The following is a 26,952-nucleotide window of genomic DNA, read 5'->3' as shown; positions in this document are numbered from 1 at the left end:
GTCAAATATATATGTGTGTGTGCTTGTCTATAGCAAAGTGTACCCACAAGTATAGTAAAGTTCAACAAATTGTTATATCTTGGTTTGGTTCTTGACTCTTACCTGCACCTCTCCATTGTTTCACTCAATATGAGGTGAAAAATAAGTTAAGGAATAAAAAAAGTTACATTTTGAATAATTGTTGAAACATGTATTGTGATTGAAATATAGTTGAGGGATAGTTCTGTTCAAAGTAGATCAATTTGAACAAAAATATATTTATTTATATCCTGTTGTACAGTATAAATAATTATGACATTAGTGTTACACTCAAAGCTATTTAAAATATCCAGAAAAATGGAACCAAATGGACCCATAAGGGTCCATTTGGTTCCATTTGTACACTCTCAGAGTTAAATCAACATTGATTTTACAATATAATTAACCATTATAATTACAATATATTAACCATTATCATATGCAATGATTTGGCGGTGTGACTCTGCTCATGTGATATTAAAAGATTCCCTGTGCAAAATGTCACAGGTCTTCAATCACAAACCCCCCAGAGCAGTGCATAAAATACAGTTTTACATAACATTGAACCTTCAATGCATAATTAAACTACCACAATCATAGTACAATCCATAGAACACAGTACAATACACAGAATCATAGAACCACAGTACAGACACGGAATCTACCTATAACAATATGAACTAAAAGCCACGGGGAGGAGGCCGGGTAGGTGGAGGGAATTTGAAAACAAACAGCTGTACACCCAGCTTAGACAGCGAAGCACATAGACTGAATAGAGAACAGAGGCTGCTTAAATGAACCGCCAAAGTTGCACTGTGGGTATCAGGGCGTGAGTAAATAGGCTCTATGCACAGCAGCCATATTGGGAATGAATTGGGCCCCTTCCTTACTTCCTTCATAGGTGTTACCAATGATACTAATTAAGGCTCTGTTCCATTTAGTGTGGCATAGTGGTTGTCTTATTTTAACGAACCCCCATAACTCTGAGAGTGTACAAAGTGTCCATTTGGTTCCATTTGTACACTCTCAGAGTTACACACCCACCATAAGGGGCCATTTGGGAACCAAAATGGAGTGTTTCTACTTTCTAGTGAGCCAACATGCACAATATTAGCACCCTGACCAGAATGGAACAGAGCCTTCATTAGTATCATTGGTAACACCTGTGAAGGAAGTAAGGAGAGGCCCAATTTCTTTCCAATATGTCTGCTATGCATAGAGCCTATTAGCTTGTAGCGAATGAGAATGACAAGAGGTTGTACGTACTGACTTAAAGGAGAACGAAGACTGTATAACTTGTTAGTTAGCGAATGGGGGGGGGGGGTCCGGGGAGTGTGCATGACGTATATATCAACATTCTGCCTTCCGTGTCTACATGAACTATCGTTACACTGAATTCTATAGAGTCAGACTATAGTGTTGGGACTGACCTATGAGCAGCACAGCACAGGGACCAGGCTTCGTAGCGCCATCGGTAGCAGGGTTTGACGGGACAGGGTGTCTGCACTGCTCCATCTGGGAGGAGGGACACGGCCTGCCGTCCCCCTGAGGGGCCTGGTCCTGGACCGCCAACCTCCGGCGCCCCAGCTTGCCTGGAGGACAGAGAGACATGAAGACACACCGTGGAGACAATGAGAGACTGATGAGTACTGTGGTGGACAGTAACGGATAAAAGCGTCTGCTAAATGACTGTAATGTAATGTCATGTAAATGTACTTGAGTGTATTCAAATATTTGCACACATTTTTTCGATTTTTCAAAAACATTGCAGATAGCGTGGCACTCTGTGCCGCGCTAAAAAAAATAGTAATAGTATTAAAAAAAATAAGTAAAATAGACTTTGCACTGACTAGGCCTGTGTGTCAGCGTCACAAACACATATATATTCACTTCACACATATGCTACATTGTTGCTTTTTACAAATAACATAAAAGTGAAATGACTCGCAATTCAATCAATTATTTTAATTCTAAGCACATAATTAGCCAAACTCACCTTTTTTACACTCTTTTAACTTAGTTTTAACAACAAACACTCGGTCGTGTCTAGTGTTTGCTGCTGCTGTGTGTGTGTGTGTGTGTGTGTGTGTGTGTGTGTGTGCGTGTGTGTGTGCGCGCGCGTGCGAGTGTGTGTTGTGTGTATGGGGCCGCAGCATAGAGTTAAGGGGCCGCAGCTGCTCCATTGCCGCCTTCTGTCCCTTTGATGTCACCGCTAAGCGTTATTATGAATCCCACGCCGCGTCCTGGCAAACCCGCTGTAAACCCGCTGTGATTGGTCAGTAGTCGTTGTGATTGACAGTTCTCGTTTTTGCTATTGGAAACACTCCAGTAAAGTAAAACATAAAAAAAAACCTCAAAATTGCTACTCAAAGTACAGTACTTGAGTACTCGGTTACTTTACAGTATACTGACTATAGGCCTCAATAAAACACATATATTCACTTAACAATATGCTTCATACTGAATAGTTGTTGTCTTTTTACCAAGTAACATAAACGTGAAAATTACATGCTATTGTTACGTCATCAATTCCTTTAATGTATAAGCACTTATTAGCCAAACTAACAACACCTGTAGAAAGCTTACATTTTTGGTGATAATTCGCTTGTTTTTTTTTTTTTTTTGTAGCTTTCTTCACCTCCCTAATAAACACTGATAACCTATACTCATAACCATGTGCACTAATATTACGGTATGAGTTGTTTAGTTCACTATAATAGCCTTTTTACAAACTTTAACAAACTTTTCGTCTTGTGGCTCGGCCCGCTCGTGCAGCTCTCCCTGCTGGTCACTCCTGCGAAGTGCGTAGAAAAGACAAAAGAGAGTGACGTCACGTCGTCACCCTTTGATCTTACCGTAAAGCGTGGTCCGCTGTGGGCGTTTCTACCGGGTCTCAGTAGCAGGGAGCGGGGAGGGGGGGGGACTTTAAAATAAAAATAAAAAAACGTGTATGTTTTGTTTTACCTTACTTATATATTTTTTTGCTCCAGCAAAAACATTTAGTGTTCAGTCAAAACTGGTGGAAAAAGTACTCACATTTTCTACTTAAATAAAAGTACCAATACTGCAATATAAAAATACTCTGTTACAAGTAAAAGTCCAGAATTAAAAATGTACTTCAGTAAAAGTACAAAAGTATTGGCATCAAAATGTACTTAAAGTACCAAAAGTAAGAGTACTAAATATTTGAAAATAGCCTAGGTATAAAATAGGGCTAAAGTGGTTAATGTATGTTTCATTATATCATTTATATCTGAAAAGTAACTAGTAACTAAAGTTTTCAAATAAATCTAGTGGAGTAAAAGTACAATATTTGTATCCGAGATGTAGTGGAGTAGAAGTAAAAGTACTGGTTTCTAAAATATTCCTAATTTTTAAAAATGTCTTCCAAGATTGTTTTGGAAATTGGCTTGTTTTCATCAACCTGGTTGCTTGTTTCTCTCACAAAACATGGCAACGCACCCTGGTTACACCCGGACGCAGTAGTAAATATTGACATCTCAGAGCTCCGTTCAAATCACTTTGATTAGTGATTATTTATTACATCATTACTAACCTCGCATCACCAGTCTTTCCACCTGCAGGTTCTCAAGCTATATACGATTTGAAATATAAGTACTGACAATGTTTGATATAATCTGTAGTATGGAAGCTGTACTGACCAGCATTAACATGGTGAAACCTGCTGTTTGTCTTGAGGAGGAGTTCTGTCAAAGTATGAAGAACCCTGGTTGTCTCAGCTATGATGGTGACAGCTCTGATCATCCAGACAGACAGACATCTCCACTCTATGTGAACAGGAGTTCATGACTTTGAAGTGAAGAAGCTCATAGGTAAAATATGTTTCAATGTTATGGGTTTACAGCAGGGGTCTTCAACGTTTTCAGGCCAAGGACCCCTTGGCTGAGAGCGAGATAAAGCAGGGACCCCCATTATATATTGTATAGAATATTATTTTTTTCATGGATTTCATAGGCAGCTTCATAGACTTGTTTCACAGCACTGTCATGTTGGATTCATGTTGATGTGTATTTCCATTTAACCATGCACTTAAACAATACTTAGTAAACCTGACCTTTCACTCTGTACTTAGCCTGCTCTTTTTCCCCCTATACTAAACCACTTTGCCAAAAATAGCACATCTGCAAGCGCACAACGCCTCACGATGCGCTTGTAGATCTGCTATTTTTGGCTAAAGTTCTCCTCAGAATAGGGATGCTTGGTTGAAGTGGTTAATGTAAAAAAAACTAAATCCTATCACACAAAGATTTGGCGGACCCCCTGTAGTAACTCTGAGGACCCCCTAGGGGTCCCGAACCCCCTGTATTTAGAGCACAGTAATGTTATTTTGATAGATACTGTACAAGAAGAGAAGAGTGTGCACTAAGAAAGAGTAGGCACTAAGGAAGTGGGCAACTCAAATTTGCTATTTTGTCCAACATGTAAAAAAAAAAAGGAAAGTGTACATATTTGAACATGCACGGTACATCATAATCACACTTAAATGTACGCTTTAACTCCTTGTTTATGCCCAAAATGATTGGAAATACAGGTTTTGTAGCAATTTAGCAATTGTAGAAATATTAGACCTTAATGGTCAAATGTTCATTCATATTCTCTAATCATTTATAGCTTACATTGCTTAAGACCCTTTTCCAAATCTCTCTCTCTCTCTCTCTCTAAAATAGACCATTTTACATCGAGGTGCCCACTTTTCCTGTTACCGTTCTGATATACAAAGTGTGGTGTATAATAAGGGTGTCTACTTTCATTCCTCTGCAGAAGCCTTCCATCTTGATGAGGTTCCCGGTAACTTTGTCCGCTCTGTGAAGGACTGCATTTTCTCCAGATCCATCGTAACCTCTCTGAAAGGCCCGCTGAGACTGGCAGCAGTTTCTAAGGTGAGTTTATAACATTGTCACATGTTGTGACTATAAGGCAACCTTTATGTAATAATGTTGTGAAGTAACATAAAAAAGCTAAATTATATTAATACATATTTCTTTGGTACATCACAGGTGTAAAGAGCATTTTAACCACAGCCTGCCTGTGATATTATAAGCAGATTTAAGCAACAGTGCTGTCAAAGCTTTGATTGATTGATTGATTTGATTGAATACTTTATTAGTCAGAAATGTAAACAGTTAGTGGTACAGTAAGACCTTAAGGCTAAAAGGATAACACAAAAAAAGTCCTGGGGACTGACTTGTTTCCATTGTGGTCCTATGTAGTCAATTCATCAACATACTGTAGCGTAGCATAACAAATTAACACAATAATACTGTGACAATGACAATACATGTCATCAACAAATACAGTACAAAACACTACACTACACTACAAAAAGGGAAAACGGTGGCAGTGAATGACACCTCCTTTCGATTTGCCTCCCCTTGTAGTCTCCTGATGTTTTTTCAGGCCAATTTTGAAAGAAACCAGCCTTTGGTCCATTCACTTCTTGTTTAACATCTTACTGAAAAAGGCTGTATCTCGCTTCCTAAGCACTTTTTTTTTACAATGTATTTTTGGCTCTGGCACTCAGAGCCAAACTGCCAGAAATAAGTCAGGCACTGAATGAGTTAATGGATGGTGTCAGGGCAGTCCACCTTTTGGTGGCAGAGCAGTAGAATGAGAATTATCTGTGCTGTCCGACCTCACTGTCAAATGGCTCCTTGTGTCTCCATCTACGGTGGGTACGCTGCTGATAGCGTCACAATCATATTTAACCACTTAGCTTTGGCTATTCAAAAATAGCAGATCTACAAGCTCATAGCACGGCACGAGTGCCGCGCTATGAGCTTGTAGATCTGCTATTTTTGAAACCTCTTGAGTGTGTGCATATCTTTGAAATATATATACATTTTAAACTCAAATCTTTGCTTCTGGGGGTCCCTGGCCCATTTTCAGATGGGGGTCCGCGGCCAAATGTATATCAATTTAGGGGTCCTTGGCATGAAAAAGGTTGAAAACCACTGTTCTAAATGGCAGTGGTTCACAAACTTTTTAGCTCAAGAGTCTTGAGGCTTGGGTCCCAGCTCCCGGGGAGACATCAAATTTCTCTTTGATGTCTTCCCGTCTTCACTCAAGACAAAAGAGTCTTGAATGAAGACTCAGGCTCCCGGGGAGACATCAAATTTCTCTTTTGATGAATTTGATGTCTCCCCGGCGAGATGGTGTAATGGGATAGTGATCTGACTCTCAGCACAGAGATGAATCTGTCAGACATTTATTATTGCGAACGCGGAAGGAGGCGCGGCGCGCGCCTCCGCCCAAGTGGAGCATACTATGAAACTCTGCTCTCGTTGTGTCTCTGTCTGTGTGCAGTATGTGTGCACTGCACTGCCTGTGTGCAACCAACAGAGTGGCGCCAGAGTGCAGTCAAAACACACACACACACACACACACACACACACACACACACACAGTCCGTAAATGCACAATATTTTCGAGCTGCGTTCGCTTCCAGCGTTCGCGCGTCTTACTTGTAATATATAAAAAATCTGTATATTATCAAACATCTAACAACAATATGAACTATAGTGTTAACAGAGTGACAATGACATATCACACAAGTCATTGTGAAACAATTATGATTCATGGTCACACTATTTCAGTAATATAATTAAATTGATTATATCTTATTGTATTTATTTCATTTTATTTGAATGCAGGGTCATTGAAATTAGTCCATGGTCCACACATGTGTTGAATTAACTGTGGAAAAACAAGGCACTGGATTAAGTAAGATTGGCTGTAAGCCTGGTCCCTACCAGGCTAACTTCACAGCTACATTTCCATAGTAACTAAGGTAGGATTGCGTAAATTTTCTTTAGTGAATTCGAGTCATGGATAAACTTATCTGGCAAGATAATTCAGCTTTCATGAAACCGATTCATCGCTAATCCTGGCTAAATTAAGCCAGGATAGGTGTTAAATCCAGGCTCAACCCCTAATTCTGCTTTCGTGAAATAGGCCCCCTGGGCTGGAACTGCAGCATTACGACATTGCTGCTGTCAAACTGAAAAAGCAAAACACAAGGATGTCAGGCAATTTTATTGTCAAGCATGATCTTTTACACAGATCAAAGACATGTTCATTCAGTTGGAAGCGTTTGAGCAAACAGAGGTAAAATATAACCACACATAGTCACTTACATAAGTAGCTTTCAATGAAAACATATAAAAGTTAAAAAATACAAATTACTGTATATAGGTAACAAATGTTTACTAACATAAACACACAGACCAACATAATTGTTTTAACTCTAGTGAAGGTAAATTATACCAGATGCTTGTTTAACATAAAATACAACAACTGCACCAACATGCAAATGATCTGAACAATAAACACTGTACTGCACAAGTAGCAGCCAGGATTACTTTTATACAAGAATCACAGTTACCTTGAAAGCCTGACTAAAGCTGTGCATAAATAAAATTGTGCTTTCCTGATGACACACAGTACTTTACAGAAGAACAGTTCAAAAGCCTAACACTGAAATTCCCTTAAGAAAATAAATCGTGTACAGGACGGACTTGCAGGCCATGTAAGGGCATATAGTACAGAACAAAAACATTGAACAGTGCAAAGCTAACTATTAATGTGCATTCTAAACGATACGTCCTCGACATAAAATACAATATAGCTACAGGTGCATTGTAGTTCATGAAGTTATCATGACAGCCGGGAGGAGCAGGTACTTTTTCTTTCATTCAGCAGCCGTCCACTTATTTCACGCAGGGTTGTGTTAAAAGCACTCTAATAGTCTACTAGAAAGTGCAGAACCATTAAACTCTATCAAAAGCTCACAACCCAACTTTTTTTTTTTTTTTTTTACAAAAGGGTACAAAAATGAAGAGAGGTCACACAGCTCGTGGCCACAATGCAAAAAAAACATTTTTTAATAGGAAACCAACGTCTCAACCTTACACAGAGGTCTTCTTCGGGGAATGCCCTGAAGCTGTGCGACCTCTCTTCCTTTTTATACCTTTGCACCGTGGTCAGCACCTCAGCACTACTGGTGTGCGCCCATCCTTCCAGCCTGTGTTGTTACACAAAAAGGTACACCACCTTTTGTGCGAAAGAAAGGTTTGTGTTGATTTCTCTCCAAATTGAGAGAAGGGGACACACACACACACACACACACACACAGAACATTGGAAAAATGTTGACTATGTACCACCCATACATTCAATTAAACTGAGATAATTTATGGGCTGGCATTCACAAAGTGTCTCAGACAGCACTGTGCTGATAATATAATTTAGATTAGAACAATGAGTGTTACCATGAATATCGCCACAACTGGCAAGCTGATTCTAGATCAGCACTCAAGACTCTAAAATGCTTAAGATACAGGCTGTGGTGAATGTCAGGAGGCAGTACGAGTGTGACTGGTGTACTAGTATATATATATATACGTATTGTTTTGTGATTGAACAGCCAACATGTGGGGCATTCAACCAAATTGTCACATGAATTCTCATTACTGTAGTGAATTACATTGTTACTACTCACATTCATTGCATTCTGGGCATCTCAGCAGCAATTCTAATCAACCGGCTTCAATCTACATAAAATGGCTTGTTGCAGTTATCAAATATATTCAGATAGAAAATATAGTTACTTTATATAATCATTGTAATAAATGTAGTAATTAGGCTAATACATAGGCTATCCAGAATATATATATTTTTAATAATGTATCACTGTAGGGTGGGTGATGGTCACACCTAGAATGAGATATAGATATGACTACACACCTGTTTTGCACTGAGCTAATAGATGCACAAATCAGCCATCCCCACACACACTCATGGGGAGCCATTGGACAGTGCCTTCCATCTGCTCTCCCTGTAGCATTTTGTTCCTGTGTAAGCGATACACTGCCAGTGTTGCCATGTCTGCTTATTATAAGCGACTTTGGGCTTGTTGTTCTGTAAAGTTGCTTGTAAATTATATTGGTAGTTGCGGGTTGCAGGTTTTTGGGTTTGTTTGTACAGTGTAGTTGCTTATTTGGGCTTGATTCCTAATGTTTTCTAAACCAGTGGTTCTCAAACATTTTCATGTCAAGGAAACCCCCCAAATTAATATGTATTTGTCCACGGTCAGCCGAAGTATATAGGTTTAAAGTGCTCATGTGGCCTATAGTCGCTTCTTTTGGGCTTGTTTTCATAGACCTGGTTGCTTTTTTCTCTCACAAAATCTGGCAACACTGGTCACTGCATGGCAAGCAGCGCAACCGTATGATTCTGTATCGCACTGGACAACAAAGAGCTTGTTAACCCAAATATTCTGCTGTCATCAGTCCACAACAAAAACTCTCCCACTTCTTTACACCTGTAAAGCTGTGATGTGACAATAAAGTTGAATACATTCTGATTCTGTGACAGGGTCTAGTATCACCCAAATCAGCCATCACCCCCCCCCTCCAATTACTTTTACACTGGTGATATGCAAGTGAGAAGCTATGTTGGGAGCAAACATTAGCTCAAATCTATCTTTTATAGGTTAGTAGGTAGCATTACATTGTGTTTTTAAGAAAATATATGTAGCCTAAGGGAAGGAAACACTGATCTAAATCTTTTCCTTGTGCAGTGATTTACTGACTTAATGACTATGGACACTGCTCTGACCAGCACCGAAAAGTATAGCACTATTCATAGTCTTATTATGGCATGTTTGGAGAGTGGCGACTCAATGCTTACGATAGGACATTCCAACATGTTTACCACAAAGTAATTGTAACGTTATCACATCTTGACAAAAAAAACTAAGAAAAAGGCTGTGGTCGGATTTTTAACAAACTATAAAGGGGGTGGCATTAACTACTTGAACACTATATACTTCATTGACTGGGGTCCGCTAGGGTTCACTACATGGCCCCCTCCTTTTTTCCCTCTACACCAAATCTATATTAAGCAAAGGCCTAACATAGCTGAGCTATAAGCTTGATAGATCAAATTTTCCGCATATTATGATATGCACAGAAAAGTAACACTACGGTTCATTCATGTAGTACCCAGTGTATGTATGTAAGTAAAAAGAGGTGATAATGTTATAGTCTTTGCTTTTGTTGCCACTCTGACATGGTGGCAAGATCCATAACCATTTGTTATTACCATCTCTCCAAACATTCCTTGACAGGCCTCTATTGTGTAAATATACAGTAATACCGTATGACTAATATCTTATTCTTTGTTATAGACTACCTGGTCTCCATGTTGGTCTGAGTGTGTTGTGTGTGTGTGTGTGTGATCTTGGCACTTTGGTTGACGAGGGCAGAGTGAAGATGGGGATAAACAGCCTCTTGTTGATGGCTAGATGGTTAACCAAGTTTTCTTTTTTTTACCAGGCCGGTGGAGAAGACAGTCTGGGGCTTCTGGGGTTGTCTGTGGCCTGGGTCTCGTTGAGGGCTCTCTGTACAACACATCAATTTTATTATTATTTATTTTGTTTCATTTTATTTAGAGATTTACAATTATCTTTACCCCCCTTTTTCTCCCCAGTTTAGTCATGCCAATTAATTCATCCCCACACACATTAAATGTGTGTGGGGGAATATTTAATCATATTATATACTAATAATTAATAAGTACCCTTGTTTTGCTGTTTTTGACACAGAATTAAATGTTTTATGGTCATGATTCACCAGGAGCCTGGATGGCTTGGTTCCAGGCTTAAAATAATTTATATAAATATCTTCGAAATGTCTATGGGAAAAATGTATGGGCATTCTATCTGTGGCACAACAAAATGGCCGCCACTGCTATGCCCTATAGCTGTGATGGCCTTTACCACACACCCCTATTGCATAAATAATTATAATCATGTAATTATAATTGATTAATATCAAGTCTAATTATCAAACGCCTGCTTTTGTTAATCAACATTGATATCATTAACTACTCATTTGCAACACAAAACTCAATTGCAACACAGGATCCAAGTTTACCTTTGCATTAGCAAGTCCTAACAATCCAATCCAAACTACATCGCTGCATTTTGCTCACCTCAAATTTAGACATGAACTCTGCAAAGATACCAAAGAAGGCCTCTGTGCTAGTGACTTTGCTATCCTCTCCGAAGTAGGAGGCCACCTTAGAGAATTCTTCCATGGCCCGGGTCTGTAGGGACCCCAGAGACTGGACAACAGGGTGGCTGTTTTCTAGGAAACTCTGCCGCAGCAAGGGTCAAGGGTCAAACATCAGTGGTCAGTGCCCATCAATGTTGTAGTCATGGAGTAAGGTAAAAAAAACAGATCAAACCTCCCTAAATCGTGCAACATGCACCATAGTATTCTGCATAGTCCTGACAGTAGCAGCCATGATAGGGGCTAGTTTGGGGTTTAAGGATACACTCATTACAGAGGTGAAGTGGTCCTCTGATTTGACAGGTATCTTCAGACAGGCTGCTCTGATGTCCTGGACGGTGGACTGAATGTCACTCAGCTCTGCAGTAATGGCTTTCTGGTTCACTGGATGAAACGGTCATAGTTTACAAACTTTGTATTTAGGCACAGAGGACACAGAACGAGAGAGGCACACACACACACACACACACACACACACACACACACACACACACACACACACACACACACACACACCCACACCCACACACACACACACACACACACACACACACACACACACACACACACACACACACACACGCAGACACAGACCATGCACCTCTGATCTACATGCATGTGCATAGATTTAGTTAAAGCCCACATCTGATTAACACCAACATACTAAACGAGACAACATACAACGCACAACCATGAAGTGCGTGCATGCATACACACGCACCGGACACAGACAAAGAGACAGAGACAGAGAGAGGGAGAGACATGTAGTTTGATGTTACTGCGTCACCCAACAGTGTATTATTATTGGGGCATGCCTCCTGTCCTGACAGAGATTTGCGTCCGCCGAGCACCCCTTTCTAGTTTATGCTATATTCACTTTCACTACTTCTTTGTTCCATATCAAACTAAACGTTTCTGCTTTTGAATCCTGGGTAAACATACTCTATTAATTAATTTCAATATGTCTGTTTGGTTCAGAACTGTGATGAGTATTTACAGTACCATTATGTAGGTTATTGCCTTATTTAACTATTCTTTTATAATCTAAAATGAATCGCATTGGATTCATAGAATAATTAAAATAACAATTGACACATACTGTAGATTATTAATCAGTTAATACAATTTTTGTTAGTTACAGTCCTAGGAGAAACAAACCATGACAAGCAAAGACACAATTGAGTGAGTGAACATAATCTAGATGATAACTGTCAGAGTGATGCTAATTTCCTGCACTAATTGCTAACAGCTTGTAGGGCAGTGGCAGTGGGAATAGCATGCCCACTGGCCATAATGGAGAGCAATTCAACCTTAATACGAACTCTTTCACATGCCCTTTCATTCTACTATCAGTTTAATAGAAAACTTTCAAAACTAAAATCTAGTAATTGTAAACACACAATTGCATAAAACGATATACAGTAGGCTTTCATCAGGGGTCTTCTAGTCCTGCTGTGAAAATTTAACATTGTGCTCTATACAAAATGGTCTGGCATATCCCACCATGGATCTACTAGATTCTGCTACAAAATGTCTGAGGTAGGAGAGCAGAAAGGAATTCTCCACTTAGTGTTAGTGTATTATAATTATGTTACCTTTGGCTGCCAGACGCACTGTTGTAAGGTCTCTTGCAAAGTTGAGCAGCTCTGGAAAATGTTGGCATAGAGATTTGGCCAGGATGTGAAGGAAAGTGGATTTCCCATCTACTGTTTTGGTCGTGCTCAGCTGTATGACAAAAGTGAAGAGTCAGATGTGACCAAATAGACAGAAATGAAGTTGATTCCCAAAAATACTGTCAACTCGGATCTGGCATCCATACCTCAGTTAGGAAGTTGATTTTAAAACCAGTGGTCCTGCTGCACTTGGGCTGGCCATTGTTAAGGTAATTCCCCATGGCCAAAACAAACTGTAGAGCAAGGACGCAAAGAACTGTTACGTTTTAAGAACATGTAATAATTTTGCTTGGTGTCCAGTGTTCATTAACTAAATTAGACCCTGATAAGAAAGAATGAAAATCCATTTTTAAAATGAATCGTATTCTAACATCTTTAGATTACTACTATTTTTAATGTTTTCCCCTTTCTAAAAACATCCACTTGCACAAAGGTCGATGTCTGAATTCCCATCTACTAAATGTGATTGACTGTACCTCAAGGATTTTGGCAAGTTTCTTGCTGCTCTTCAGCTCCATGGAGGCCTTGTAGATGTAATCATATGCCACCTTCATCTCCTCAGCCCTCTCCTGCAGGGTTGTTTTAAAATGAAGGCTCCTCAGTCGAGTCTTATACTCTGGCACCATCAGCATCTGACAGAAAGAAAATATAGAAAATATTTATTATACACATTTTCAGGCAGCTACGTGGCCAATCTAGTCCTATTTTGAACTGATCAGAGCAATGTCACCCGCGTTATGGCCATTTGAAGTGTTAAAACACTGCTGTAGTGCCCCATGTGTGTAATTTAGTTTTTTTGGAGTGCCAGACCCCTGAACAGTGTTTGCGCCAAGTTTGGTCCACTGCCGCCACTCCCTAGGCAATTTCTATACATACAATAGGATACTGTATATCGGGTGACAAAGTAAAGGGGAAAACAACATAAAGTGTCTTAGTAAGGTGTTGGACCACCATGAGCCAATAAAACAGCATCTCTGTAGACCAGTGCCCATGGGTTTTGCACCACTGAACTCTCAAATGTGCATTGTTTTTTGCAATGAGGGGTTTATGCACTGCAACTCTACCTTGACCTTGTCAGGGTCACAGCAACCTCACGTCTGTTCCGTTTGATGAATGATGAAACGTTCACTTGGACTCAAGGATCAACTGATTACAATTTGATGGTCAAAGGTCAAGGTCACATTTACATGCACACAATGTGTGTGGATGAGCACAATTCAATACATTATTTTTGCAATTCATTTGTATTTATTCGTGTATAAGTGAGTTTATGTGAGTCCAACATGTGCATTCAGCAGTCTTGCGTTAATCTTTTAATGTTGTCAAACCCAATTCAGCGCATATGATTTCTGATTTCGTTTTTTTATTATACCGTAGTGGCAGCTTTACCTGGAAGATGAACTGGTCGGGGTCGCTGAGTTTAGCCGGGTCCTGGTCAAAGTCCTCGTACTGCTTCACCTCATCGTCATTGGGGGCGTAGAGCAGCAACTGCTTGATGTGCGCCGGCTCCAGCCTCTCTGTGGTCATGTTCATCAGCACCTGCCGCAGCTCTCCTGGGGACAGCTTCAGGTGCGCTATCAGAATGGCTGGGGTGTGGAGGGTGGGTTGCAGGGGTGGTGAGTGTGTGTACTACTCTCCCCCCCCACCCCTCTCTGCACAGCACATATAAAGGCTGTTGCACACTGTATGTGGAACTGCATGCACGTTGAAAGCATAGCTGCCTTCAATCCACTGTTAATAAGTGATACAGTCAGTGCAGACGTTGGCTCATGGAGCTGACGTCCCAAGCCCATTTTTTCTGTGACCCCCACTCACATTTTCTCACTGCACTAGATGGTTATTTTAGCATCATACAACCAAAACGGTTTCTCTGCTTCCATTTAACAGGCATTTTGGTTAGGGGAACTCAGACGTATTTTTATCCAGGCAACATATTTAGGTGCGAGTGCATAACTCTGAATAAGGTTTGTCTATCTATCTTGTTTTTTAAATGAGCAACACCATGGAATAAAGCTTCTGAAACATTATTGTGTTGATGTGTGCTGATGATGCTTGGTGGATATACTTTTATTGTAAATATCAAATAAACAAATATGATTGGATATCAGATATCGAAAATTAGCTGAATCATAGCTACTACTTCTATATTTTAACCGAAACAAATTGAAACATTGTACTTTGCATTAGCAGAGATTGTTAGGTTTGAAGGTTGCATAAAGCGTGTAGGTGTTTGACAGCTTTGTGCTTGAGGCATGAGTTTGGAGGATAATATATGTATGCATGTACACAATGCATATCTGTGTGTGTGTGTGTGTGTGTGTGTGTGTGTGTGTGTGTGTGTGTGTGTGTGTGTGTGTGTGTGTGTGTGTGTGTGTGTGTGTGCGTGTGCGTGTGCGTGCGCCTGCGCCTGTGCCCGTGTGTGTGGTGTGTGTGTGTGTGTGTGTGTGTGTGTGTGTGTGTGTGTGTGTGTGTGTGTGTGTGTGTGGGTGGGTGTATGTGTGTAACTGCATGTGTGTTTGTGTACACGTGGGTGTATTATTATCCATGCAGTGCTTAGGATGCCACAGTTTCAATAATTGTCTCCATGAATCTCGGTGTGAACCTCTCGTCTCTATCATACTTACAGGCGTTGTAGGCCTTCTTGTGTGAGAGAATCTCCACCACGTCTTTCTTTTTAAAGTTCTCGGGCAGGAAGGCCGGCTCTGGGGGTGAAACTGATAGGTTGAATGAACAGTGTAAGAATATGTTCTCCAGGCACCAGGGGATGGGCACTAAACAGACTGGCTACAAATAACTGCTGGTTGATACTGTAATAGAAGTCTGTCACAGAGTGTTTGGACAGAGATTTACATTTTCTCCCTGACAAAACTATGCCAAATTTTTGCACAATGTTCGGCTTGTGGAAATTATACTGTAAAATGGAGAAACGGATCAGGGAGAAACAGGTGGTGTCATTAAAAATACAGTCTACTTCCAATTTACTTTTTGTTTTTAAATTATTGCCACTCCAACACACAATGCTATGACAACTCTTCAAACATTCCATAACAGACTTCTGTTTCAGAGGTATCTAATAAGAGAGCTCTGTCATAGGTTTCTCTGGAAAAGCACAAATGGGTCTACATCAGGGGTCTTCAACAGGGGGTCCGGGACCCCTCGGGCATCCTCAGAGTTACAACAGGGGGGCCGCCAAATCTTTGTGTGTGATAGGATTTCTTTTTTACATGAACCACTTGAAAACTATAAACCCTATTCTGAGGAGAGCTTTGGCCAAAAATAGCGAATCTACAAGCTCCTCGCGCGTTGACTAAGAAAGAAGACTAAGTACATAATGAAAGGTCAAGTTTACTAAGTATTGACGGTTTACGTGGTTAAATGTCTAAAAATACACATCAACATGATCCAACATACACCGATGATAGTGCTGTCAAACAAGTCTATGAAGCTATCTATGAAATCTATTACACACAATGTTATACAATATGTAGTGGGGGTCCCAGCTAGGGGGTCTTTGGCATGAAAAACGTTGAAGACCCCTGGTCTACATACAATGCCTGGACAAAAAATATCAATGGTTTAGTAAGGAATCTTGCGAAAGCTGTAAAGTTGCTATTCGCTTAACGACAGAACTCTCTCATCATTGAACTGTGGTAGATTAGAGAGGGATGGGGAGGAGAGGGTGCCTTGTGGAGAATGCATGTGATGAGGAGCTGAACAGACAGGCTCCATATAGCAGCTTATGGAGCACATGGTGGAGGTGAACACTGAACATGGTAACTGTGAAGGTACAAAACAGGGAATGTCAGTCGCAATCAGCATAGTCACATAGAAGCCTACAGTATATTTACATCATGAGCTTTCCAACACCAGAACCAGCAAATACAGAAGCTACACCATGCTATGCTATGATATATTCAATTTTCTTTTTTACTAAAACAGTAGGTCATGTTTTGTGAACTCACAAAACATTGATTACTGTACTTAAACCAATACATCAATTTAAATAATTTTCTAGTGGTTTATTAAAAATTCAAGCACCAAAAATAACATATAATTGAAGCATGCAGTGTGCTGATTTAACACATCAATGAAATACCGTTCAAATGAATACAATTATCATTATGTTTTGATTCATGGGAATGACACATTGATGTGATGTATGATGTGAGAAGATGTAGGCTCCAGAGAACCAGAAGCTAAACCTTACTTGCTCTGCGCTGAGTCCCAAAGTGCAGCTCCAGGTCCAGGTATTTCACCATGTCACTCAGTTTGTCATACTCTGAGTCTTCTCCGAGCTACGACCACCAAACAAACAAGGATATATTTCAAACCCACAGCTACAGCTTTTCTCAGTTGAAACGTAGATTTCTATAGTAACATAATGTATACCACAACTGATCAAACAACTCAAATCAGACAATAATAGCGACACAGAATTTCCCACGTGGGATCAATAAAGGTCTATCTATCTAGAATTGGGTAAAATATGACAGAAGAGTGTCAAACACTGTATTAAGCCCTACTACTTGATGGTAGTGTATTCAAAAGAAGAGTAAAAAATATTATGAATTATTGTTAGCTTCCGTTTGGGATATTTATAGTTTTTTTCTAACCACTACCCTCACTTACCTGTCCCCATATGGTGCCCTCTGAGTTCTCCACCTGTTCCCAGCGCAGTCTCTTCACACTCATGTGACTGGTGTCTGAGGCGTTAGGGCTGGCGGCCTTGGGTAGTGGGGGAGGATCACAGGGTGGTAATGGTGGAGGAGGGGGCGGGGGTATCTTGGAAAGGCAGAAAAACAACACTTAATTCTTTGTATTTACTATTGAATACAGTTCCAGTGTGCCAGTTCACAACTTCGGTCACAATGTTTAGAAAAACGCTGATGTCGCCCCACCCGTAGCCCCACACACCTCATTGTGTCCAAAAGAAACTATACGAGCTCCGCATCTGCCACCTTCTGAATTCTGCTCCTGTTTATTCTAGTTTTCTCTTTTTTTGGCATTACAGTACAGTCCCTGGACTATAAGGTCCCTGGTTTTAAGATTAAGAATTTGAATTTGAAGCAACAGTCTATGTTCCTGAATTTCTCTCACAAAATCTCTTGACTGTTGAATTGAGTAAAATCTCATTGAGTACAGTAAATCTTTGTGTAACATTCATCACAAAAAATGTATGCATCTGCATCAATTGTAGTGAGTTATAATATATATTTTAAGCCAAAATAAAATGTTATGACAAATGGCACTCATTTTTGAGAACTTGGAAGCTTGGTAAATCCTTTTAATTGTCTATATTCCACTACCATTATCATAATGGAGGTCATAGATTTACATGTACACCCCTATATCAAATATCTTGTTACAGTACCTTTTGTGACTGGAGATCTGGCTTTTCATAGGTCTTGGTGTGGGTGGGGAGAGTGGAGTGACCAGCCGAAGATCTGGACAGTTGAGAGGAGGCAGGGAGGACATGGATCTGACTCTGGCCTTGGGTCTGGGACTGGGTCAGGGATTGCGTCTGAGTCAGGGATTGGGCTTGTTCCTCCAGTGAGGGCGGCATCGGTCCCTGGTAGCTGTGTTGGTGGTGGAGCTGGTAGTGCCTCTGGAGAACCAGCTGGCTGGGTCTCAGCGGCTGGGGGGAGGGCTGCGGGGACGGCTGACACAGTGGCTGAGGCTGGCTGGCTTGCCTGGGCAGGCGGCTGGGCCGCGAGAGTTTGGGAGAGCGGCGGGAAGACAGGGTCTGGGAGTGGGATGCAGTGGGGGCGATGGCGTTCGCCACGGCAGCGGTGGTTCTGTGGAACCGCGTATCAAACTCCTCTCTGGTGGGGAGAACTTTGTGCAACGGAAGCCGGCTGAGGAAGGCCCTCATAGGGGGCGGAGGCGGCGGGATAATGGGGTGCTGTGGCTGGAAAGTGGTCCGCGCGCGCGGCATGTGCTCCGGGGAGAAGTGGATGGCCGGCAGGGGGTCGGTGAACTGGATCGGAGGAGGTATGGCGACCTGGAAGGGCGGGGGTGGTGGCGGGCTCATGTCGGGCGGAGGGGGGATGATGTGGTCGGAGCCGGAGGAGTAGGAGGCGTCATCGCTGCTACTGCTGTTGCTCAGCTGGCGAGGCATTAGGCCCAGCTCCTGGTCCTCATGGAAACTCATCTGGAGAGAGCACAGCACACTCAGCACAGCGTCACAACTCTACCTCCTCCCTCCTTTATTCACTGGATTTTTTACTTCAATACAATTATTGTTATTATACATATACTGTATAATACACAGCTGTACAGCAGGACAAAAAGCTTGTTTGCCGGTCTCTCAGATGCAGCATACAACAGTGCAAGACGGTACAGCGTAGTGCACGACTGCAGTCGTAGTAGCAGCATATATAAACAGGATGGTACTGCATTTATTATTAGGTGTCAGGGTAGGGCAAATAATATTTGTAATATGTAATATTATTGCAGGTACAACACTGGAAAGAGTGTAACAGTAGCAGCAGGATATTAGGGAGAATGTGCAATGGCAAGGCTAAAGTGCAATCGAGGAAGAGGTAGCAGAGTTGTATAGTAGTGTGTATAGTAGTTTGCAAGTAGTCACAGGGTTATTGCTGGGCTTAAGTGCAACAATTTAGTGTCCGGTGTGTGGGAGTGTGGGAGCCAGCAGCTTGACAGCGCCAGAATAAAAGATATTGTTCAGTTTGGTTGTGTGTGACTTTGTTATTTGCTCATTTCAGTTTTTCATGACACTACTTCATGTAGTACAGGACATATTTGATCTATATACTGTAAATTAACAAACTATACAAAAGGTCAGGTCATAAAAACTGAACAGTACAGCCAATTTTTATTTGACAATATATTCCGCAGCCTTCCTAACTTGTCTGCATAACCTAAATGTGCCTTTTGTCTGAGGGCGGTAACATTTACAGTTATCAACACTGCTAACCAGCAGGTGCATCAGTGCACATCAAACCACGAGAGTTCCTCTGCTAGTGCCTAGTGGGGCTAAAATGTTAAAGCTGCAATACGTTTTCATATTCTACGTACAGTGGCAGCCTCAAGACGTAGCTGTTTCAACACTCGCATCACTGGTTGAAGCAGACTACTGCAAGTCATTGTGATAAATGTTCAGCAATTCAGGTGCAATGGGCTGATCTATACGTTTTCAATTCCTCATGTGATTTATAACATTAAACATTTTGCATTTTTGCTTAAAAATCTTGCATAAAGCATGGCTTTAACATGAGAGAGATTGGAGATGCAGATCACACCAACCAAGTAGAGAAATCGCAAATCAAATATTACCTCTTACAGTAGGTGAATTGATTCTTGTAACTATTAGTAAATACTCTTTTGAACATCTCTCTGTCCCTGAGAGTCAAGTTAACCCTGAGGATTTCACAATGTAGTCATCCCTCACCACAGTACCGTGCTTAGATCGGATGACAGCAACACAACAACCCAGAGAAAGGCCGAATACTTACAGCCACAATGTCTCTCATAGCAAAGCTTCAATACTGTGCTTAATACTGTTAGCAACATATTAAAGGAACACTTCACCCATTTCCAACCTTATCTTATATAATTGGTCCTCACTAACATTACAAGATGGCACATTTTCCGTCTACTGGTCTCACTGGTGGGCAGTGGTGAGCTGTGGATTTTTGAACTAAGGGTACTGTATTTTATGACATCACGCGCGCGCACGTGCGCGCACATAGCCACTCAGCTCAGTGCTAGTTGAAATACTGTATTCAACATGTGATTATTAATGTAATCATATGTATTATTATTTTGTTGTATTGTTAATTTGTTGTTTTTATTTTTGTTTCAAATTAATTATTTTATTTTCCTTTTAATTTGATATAAAAGCCCTTTACATAGACTCACCCACACATAAGTAGGCCTACTTAAAATAATCAGACTACTTGTCTTTGTCTTGTCTCAGAGAACTGGGTCCTCTGCTAAGCGATCCCCTTCACACCTTGCAGTGCAGAGATGTTGTCAGTCATTGTGAGAGGAATGTACATACACATTCAATTCAAGTCTGTGTCTTTTCTCGAGTAGCCTAATGTTATGCAAAGCAGCCAGGTAGACGCTATTGAGAACGGCTCGCCACTGACGGCGCGAACCTTGAGAGGCTATTGTTTTTAAACTTTAAGGCGTTAAAGACTGCCGCTGACGGTGCGTGCACGCGCGCCCCCAGCTCCCACAGTGTCAGAACTAAGGGTACGCCGTACCCCCCGTACCCCCTACAGCTCAACCCTGCTGGTGGGCTATGGACAGCTCAGAATCCTGCCTACCAATGACATCATCGATGGGGATTCCAAGCTAACCATAGACTTTCCCTTCCTGGAAAGTTAGCATGCTAAAATAGACGCCATTGTTCTTGTATTAATAATGATAATTTAAAAGGAAAACTTTTTTTTAAACTACCAAACCTCCCTACCGATGTTCTCACTGGTAGGCAGATTTCTGAGCTGTCAACGTTATTCCTCTGAGACACAGACGGAGTAGTCAGAAATGCCATCTTATAATGAGCATTAGCGAGGACCAATTATAAGAAGATACTGTACTGTAGGTTGACAATGGATGAAGTGGTCCTTTAAGTTTATCTTCAACTTGTTTATCTTATGGTGTGCATATGTGCATCAAACAAAGCTTAGGCAGTGGATGAGCAGTGTACTGCTACACATACACCTTATAGTTATGAGATATACTGTAATTATTCAGTATGGTCCAAATCTACTGAGGTTAGTCAATTGTTACTTACAGACACATCTCTTCTTCTGTAACCATGACAACCCGATATCTGTTTATGTGACACAAGCGTTCATTGTAGCATACATCAGCGTTGGTCAACAACTGCTATACAGTTATAACTGATGCACAATAATTATTTCATTCATTATTCAACAACTAATGTGGCAAATACATAAACAACCCCAATGCAATTGCTGTAAAAAGGCTTGAAACATACATTTCAGCAGTGGTTCTCAAAGTGAGGTCCAGGGACCCCAGGGGTCCTTGAGGGGGTTCCCCAGCTTAGTTAATATAGCATAAAAAACAGTTTAACCACTTTAACCCTATATATATATTGGCTATTTGAAAATAGCTGATCTAGATAGGTAGGTCATAAAATCATTTTGGAATATATATATATTTTTAACAACACTAATCTTGTAGGGGGGTCCCTGGCACAAAATATTTTCAGATGATGGTCCATAGCCAAACATATTAATTTGGGGGTCCTTGACATGAAAACGTTTGAAAATCACTGCATTACAGTATGATCATGGTGAAACATTCACTCACCTAGACCCTACAAAACTAGCATATAAACAAAAAACGAATACATGGACATTTCTATAATAAAAAAGACTGCAGTGACAAATGCTGTAAACCATATCAGGGATGCACCAATGTAAAACAAACATGGACCACCATACCAGTACTTTGCCTATTTACAGTACAAGTATGCTATGCCATTAATTTAGGTTTTACCTCGGCAACAATTACTGTAAACAGAACAGAACACAGTTTCAACTACACAACTTACTGTAAGTAATAGGAAAGTCAAATATTTATCATACTATAAAATTCCTCCAAATAATAATGCACCCTTTACAGTTTTGAAACCAATAATTGGGTGATGCATTGGTGCAACCCTAATATACGTACTGTATATATATAGAATATAGAAGTATAATATATTGTGTATGTATTTCAACGTATCATTCACTGCTCCATTTGCATTACACATTAGTAATACAAATGATATGATAGCGTAATGGGCAAGGTGATGACGATGATGACGATGGTTTTGATCCTCACCTCTTCGTAGTCATTCTCTCCGGGTATGAAGTCGTCCACCAGCGTGACGCGGTGGCCCAGCTGCTCGCTCAGTGCGTCCAGGAACTTGTCGGTGTCGCGGCTGCGTGGCGGCCGGGAGAAGGTGAACAGCTTCTTGCGGCGGCTCATGGGGCTGGGAGGTGTGCCGTCCTCCTCCTCTTCGTTGTCGGAGCGCTCGGGCGAGCCGGGGACCGGCGGCGGGCTCTCCAGGCTGACGTATGGGTTGGAGTCGATGCTGCTCTGGTGGTAGATTCCATACAGCTGGGTGGGCAACGGGTCCTTCCATGACAGGGTCAGGCCTGACTTGCTGCTCCCTGCAGAGATGGTAAGAGAGCAAGAGGGGGGTGGGGGGTGGGGGGGGGGTTAAACATCACCACCACAGGTGTGGCAAGTCGATGAGTCGTGATTAATGTGGCTGAGTTTAATTGTGTCGGTCCCACATCATGAGCCAACAGTACGCAGGTTTTCACTCCAACCAAAAACTGCATCAGCTAATTTCAATGAGAGAGGGAACTAAAGGGAAATAATCCATGAAGTGACCTGTTAACGTGTTTGGCTAGAAACACATCAACAATCGAACATACTCTTCAGGGTACAGTGTGAATAACTTTTTAAGTGTTAAGTGGATGACTGCATGCTGCAGATGTTTAAGAACATTGTTGACGATTCCTTTTCTCAGATGTAGTTCTATCCGTTTTGTCAAAGCTGTTGCCACAGCAACACAATAGTTTCTGACTGTTGTTTGTCTGTATATTTGTGTTCTGTGTAATTGAGTGTGATGAGGTCAAAGGGAGGGTCTGAGGGTCCGAATGCACATGCACATCGTCTATCAGCGTGCGTGTGTGTGTGTGTGTGTGTGTGTGTGTGTGTGTGTGTGTGTGTGTGTGTGTGTGTGTGTGTGTGTGTGTGTGTGTGTGTGTGTGTGTGTGTGTGTGCGTGCGTGCGTGTGTGTGTGTGCGTGTGTCATGTACGACGACTATGTCTCGACGCCAGAGTACCTTTGAGAGGGGGGAGTGTGAGGGGGGACAGAGGGCGGCTGTAGCCCTCAGTCTGCTCTGGCGCCGGCCCCTCTGGGCCCGGTGAGGAGACGGCCCGCAGCGGAGACACGCTCTTCCGCGTGTACACGTTCTCCAGCTCAGTGTACACGCCTGACATCTATGGGTGGAGGCGTGGTTAAGCTTGGTTAGCACAGACAGCCATGGCAGCACACACGGTTTGAAGGTGCTCTCTCAGACAAAATGGATTGTAAATAATTTGCTGGCCACTTCTACTTACACATACATATTTTGGGCAGCCACAAAATGTCTTTGGTAATCACAATGTGATTTACAGTATATATTGTAGAGACTGTGTATACATTTAGAATTTGAGTAGATTTACAGTGAGTTTGATGTATCCGTCACAAATTAATTTAGTCTCACACATTTCATGAAAGGCACATCGGTGGACCACTGCACTCAGATCAGTCGATGTGTGGCCCATAAAAATAACTCCATTGTCAATGCATTGTAATAATCTAATTTATTTTACTATAGTAATTTCATTGATTTCTTCCACTGCACTCAGGCAGGCATTTTTTTCCCAATATGTTCATCAAAGGGGCCAAGAAAGTAGAGCAGACCTTCAAATAATGTGAAAACAGAGAAGCACAAACAACATTAAATTAAGCAGCAACATTGAGATCAAATGTTGGTTACTGCATACTGAAGACCAGTGTTTCACAACCGGTGGCACAGACCCTAAATATAGAGCAATACTGTGTTGTAGTGTGAAGAAATACAAAGAACAATACAAAGAATGATATGGCTGTAAATCAGGTCCTGACTTAAAGGTCAATGCAACGTTGAGAAACCAGTTGGGAACCACTGGTGTAGGTTAGCAGTAAGTGTACCCACATGTTTGAGGTCGGGGGACTCAGGAAAGGAGGTCCCATCTCCACACTGTCTCTCCTCTGGGCTCCCAGACGTGTCGACATGAATTCCTGAAGCACAACAAGGCATGATTGGGAACAAACACATGGACAGTGAAGCCTGATTTATACTCTGTCATACGACTGCGTCGCTTGCCGAAAATAGCAGATCTACAAGCTTGTAGATCATATTATATATCGGCTTATAGATCAGCTTATAAATTAAGCATGAGCATCGCTGTTCCATCTCACCACTTCCTCCAGTCATGAGGGAGAGAGGGGGTGGGAATCGTGACAGAAGAGCATGGGAGAGCAACAGACAAAGCTTGGCTCGCTCCTACAAGCAGGAGTTGTCGGCTGGCGATGGAAAACAGGAGAAACATGGACTGTTTCTGCCTGAAATTGCCTCAGAAATAGCAAAATCCTGATGAACTATGCGCTTTTGAATTTGACAGTGTTGGGTTGCTAAGGCCAAAGCCAACTGATATCATTTATGAACTCAAACGTGTGTGGTTTAGTTGCTTGGTTTGCTTTAGTTTAGTAATGGGTTTTAATATAGCAGCTTTCAGCCTTTACTGAGCAAGAGAAATTCTGCTGAGAAAGCAACTTTTCAGCCAGGACCCTGCTTCTTGTATTCTTAGAGTTTGCTTGCATTCAGACATGGCAGCTTCCCCAGTACAAGCACAGCCTTCTACCATGGTTGTACTGGAGCAGTGGAGATAGTGAATTACTTATTCCCCATCCACTATCTATAATATGCTGTTGTAGAGTAACACGATCCAACAACCAAAGAAAGAGTTGAGAACTGTTTTCCTCTACTCAAAAGACCCTGTTTTTAAAAACAGCACTCTCAATTTAGATTCCAATAACAATCTCTCTTGTACTAGCAAATAAAACCACTTAGAATGAAAATGACTAATGACATGCAAAGTCATGCTGTTCGGTCAAAGTGTTCGCCTCCACAAACAGCCCCTAAAGCACAACGCTTGTTTTGATCCTGCTGTCTTGGTGGGCGTAACAGTCATAGAGTAGAGGAATGTATTCATTAGACATAATCATAAATTAATAAATGACTGTCCCCTTGGAATCAGGCCTCACACAGTTTGGTTAGCACACTTTTGTTTAGTAAAGCTGACTAAATCTGTTATTTTTTGGTTGCAACTTCTCTGTTGATCTGGAACGTTTTCATTGGAATTGTTATGGAATTTGTTTTATTAGGCATGTTAGGGCTGGACAATATATCATTACATCGCCATTGTGATATGAAAAATTATAGGATCTGTGATTTTGGATGTCATAATATCGTGATATAGCATAAGTGTTGCCATTTCCTGCTTTCAAATCTACATTACAGTAGTGACGTCATTTTAAAATATTAACTGACTGTTCTAGCGGTTCTATTATTTGCCTTTACCCACTTAGTTATTATATAGGCATTACTGATGATTATTTATCAAAAGTCTCATTGTGTAAATATTTTGTGAAATAGTCATCCCTACAATAGTGTCAAAATATCGATATCAAGGTATCTGAAAAACAATATATATCGATTAGATTTTGTCCATATTGCCCAGCCCTAAGCCAAGTACTTATCCTTGATTTGGTGGGTTGCTCTCATAAAAGTTAAGGTTGTTGTTGTAATTGTTGTTTGTGGTTGTTGCTGTGATTATGGTTGTTGATGTTGTTGTTGTTATTAGTATTGTTTTGGTGGTAGTTGTTGTAATTTGTACCCCTTCCCAGGTGTGTTCCTATGATGCAGTCATCGTGACTCCTGTCTCGGACGCTGCCTCGCTGAGAGGAGCTAGACACCCGCATGGAGCTGCTCCGACGATGGTGTTCTGGACCCAGCTCCGGTTCAACTGCTGCTCCAATGCACGCACACGCACCCGCACACACACACACACACACACACACACACACGCACACACGCACACACGCACACACGCACACACGCACACACGCACACACGCACACACGCACACACACACACACACACACACACACACACACGCACACACGCACACACGCACACACGCACACATGTACATGTACATGTACATGTACAAACACAAACAGACCCGTAATTATACCACTTAGATTATGTAAATAAATACTGTAGCTGTACTGTAGGTTCTTTATCAATGTGTAATATTGCATCATTATTTTACTGTACAGTACATCTGCTACTCCTTGTGTCTTTGGGGAGTAAGAAAGAAAATTACTACTACGAGGTCAGTGTCTTAATCACTATGCCACGGCCAATATAATTTCCATGTTTTTCATCGATACAGTAAAATCCTCATCGTTAATTTATGTGTTTCTCTGAGAGTGTACAGCTGTAACTATCAGAGATAAATGAACACTGAGGATTTTCCTGAATACGTTACAGTCTAGTTCAGGGGTCTTCAACAGGGGGT

At 41.3% G+C, this 26,952-nt stretch overlaps 1 protein-coding gene across 1 annotated transcript in view; it reads right to left on the bottom strand.

Moving 5' to 3' along the window:
• Positions 1 to 10,365: 10,365 nt before the first annotated feature.
• grid2ipb (glutamate receptor, ionotropic, delta 2 (Grid2) interacting protein, b) overlaps positions 10,366 to 26,952 on the bottom strand; it is a gene marked incomplete at its 3' end in the record, with an annotated part of 54,091 nt that continues 37,504 nt past the window's right edge. Inside the window, exons 11-26 of the mRNA XM_084078477.1 lie at positions 26,266 to 26,397; positions 24,522 to 24,607; positions 23,625 to 23,781; positions 22,609 to 22,940; positions 21,548 to 21,586; positions 18,155 to 18,934; positions 17,413 to 17,565; positions 16,991 to 17,078; positions 15,408 to 15,497; positions 14,173 to 14,369; positions 13,260 to 13,415; positions 12,930 to 13,016; positions 12,706 to 12,835; positions 11,376 to 11,494; positions 11,031 to 11,195; positions 10,366 to 10,437 (exon numbers count right to left, since the gene is read on the bottom strand). Coding sequence (XP_083934603.1) covers positions 10,366 to 10,437; positions 11,031 to 11,195; positions 11,376 to 11,494; positions 12,706 to 12,835; positions 12,930 to 13,016; positions 13,260 to 13,415; positions 14,173 to 14,369; positions 15,408 to 15,497; positions 16,991 to 17,078; positions 17,413 to 17,565; positions 18,155 to 18,934; positions 21,548 to 21,586; positions 22,609 to 22,940; positions 23,625 to 23,781; positions 24,522 to 24,607; positions 26,266 to 26,397 — 2,783 coding nt within the window. The remainder of the gene's footprint in view (positions 10,438 to 11,030; positions 11,196 to 11,375; positions 11,495 to 12,705; positions 12,836 to 12,929; positions 13,017 to 13,259; positions 13,416 to 14,172; positions 14,370 to 15,407; positions 15,498 to 16,990; positions 17,079 to 17,412; positions 17,566 to 18,154; positions 18,935 to 21,547; positions 21,587 to 22,608; positions 22,941 to 23,624; positions 23,782 to 24,521; positions 24,608 to 26,265; positions 26,398 to 26,952) is intronic.

The sequence above is a fragment of the Gymnoscopelus microlampas genome (genome assembly GCF_963454915.1).
Source record: "Gymnoscopelus microlampas genome assembly, chromosome: 14".
In the NCBI taxonomy this organism is placed as follows: Eukaryota; Metazoa; Chordata; class Actinopteri; order Myctophiformes; family Myctophidae; genus Gymnoscopelus; species Gymnoscopelus microlampas.
This window is presented reverse-complemented; position numbering and strand designations above follow the sequence as displayed.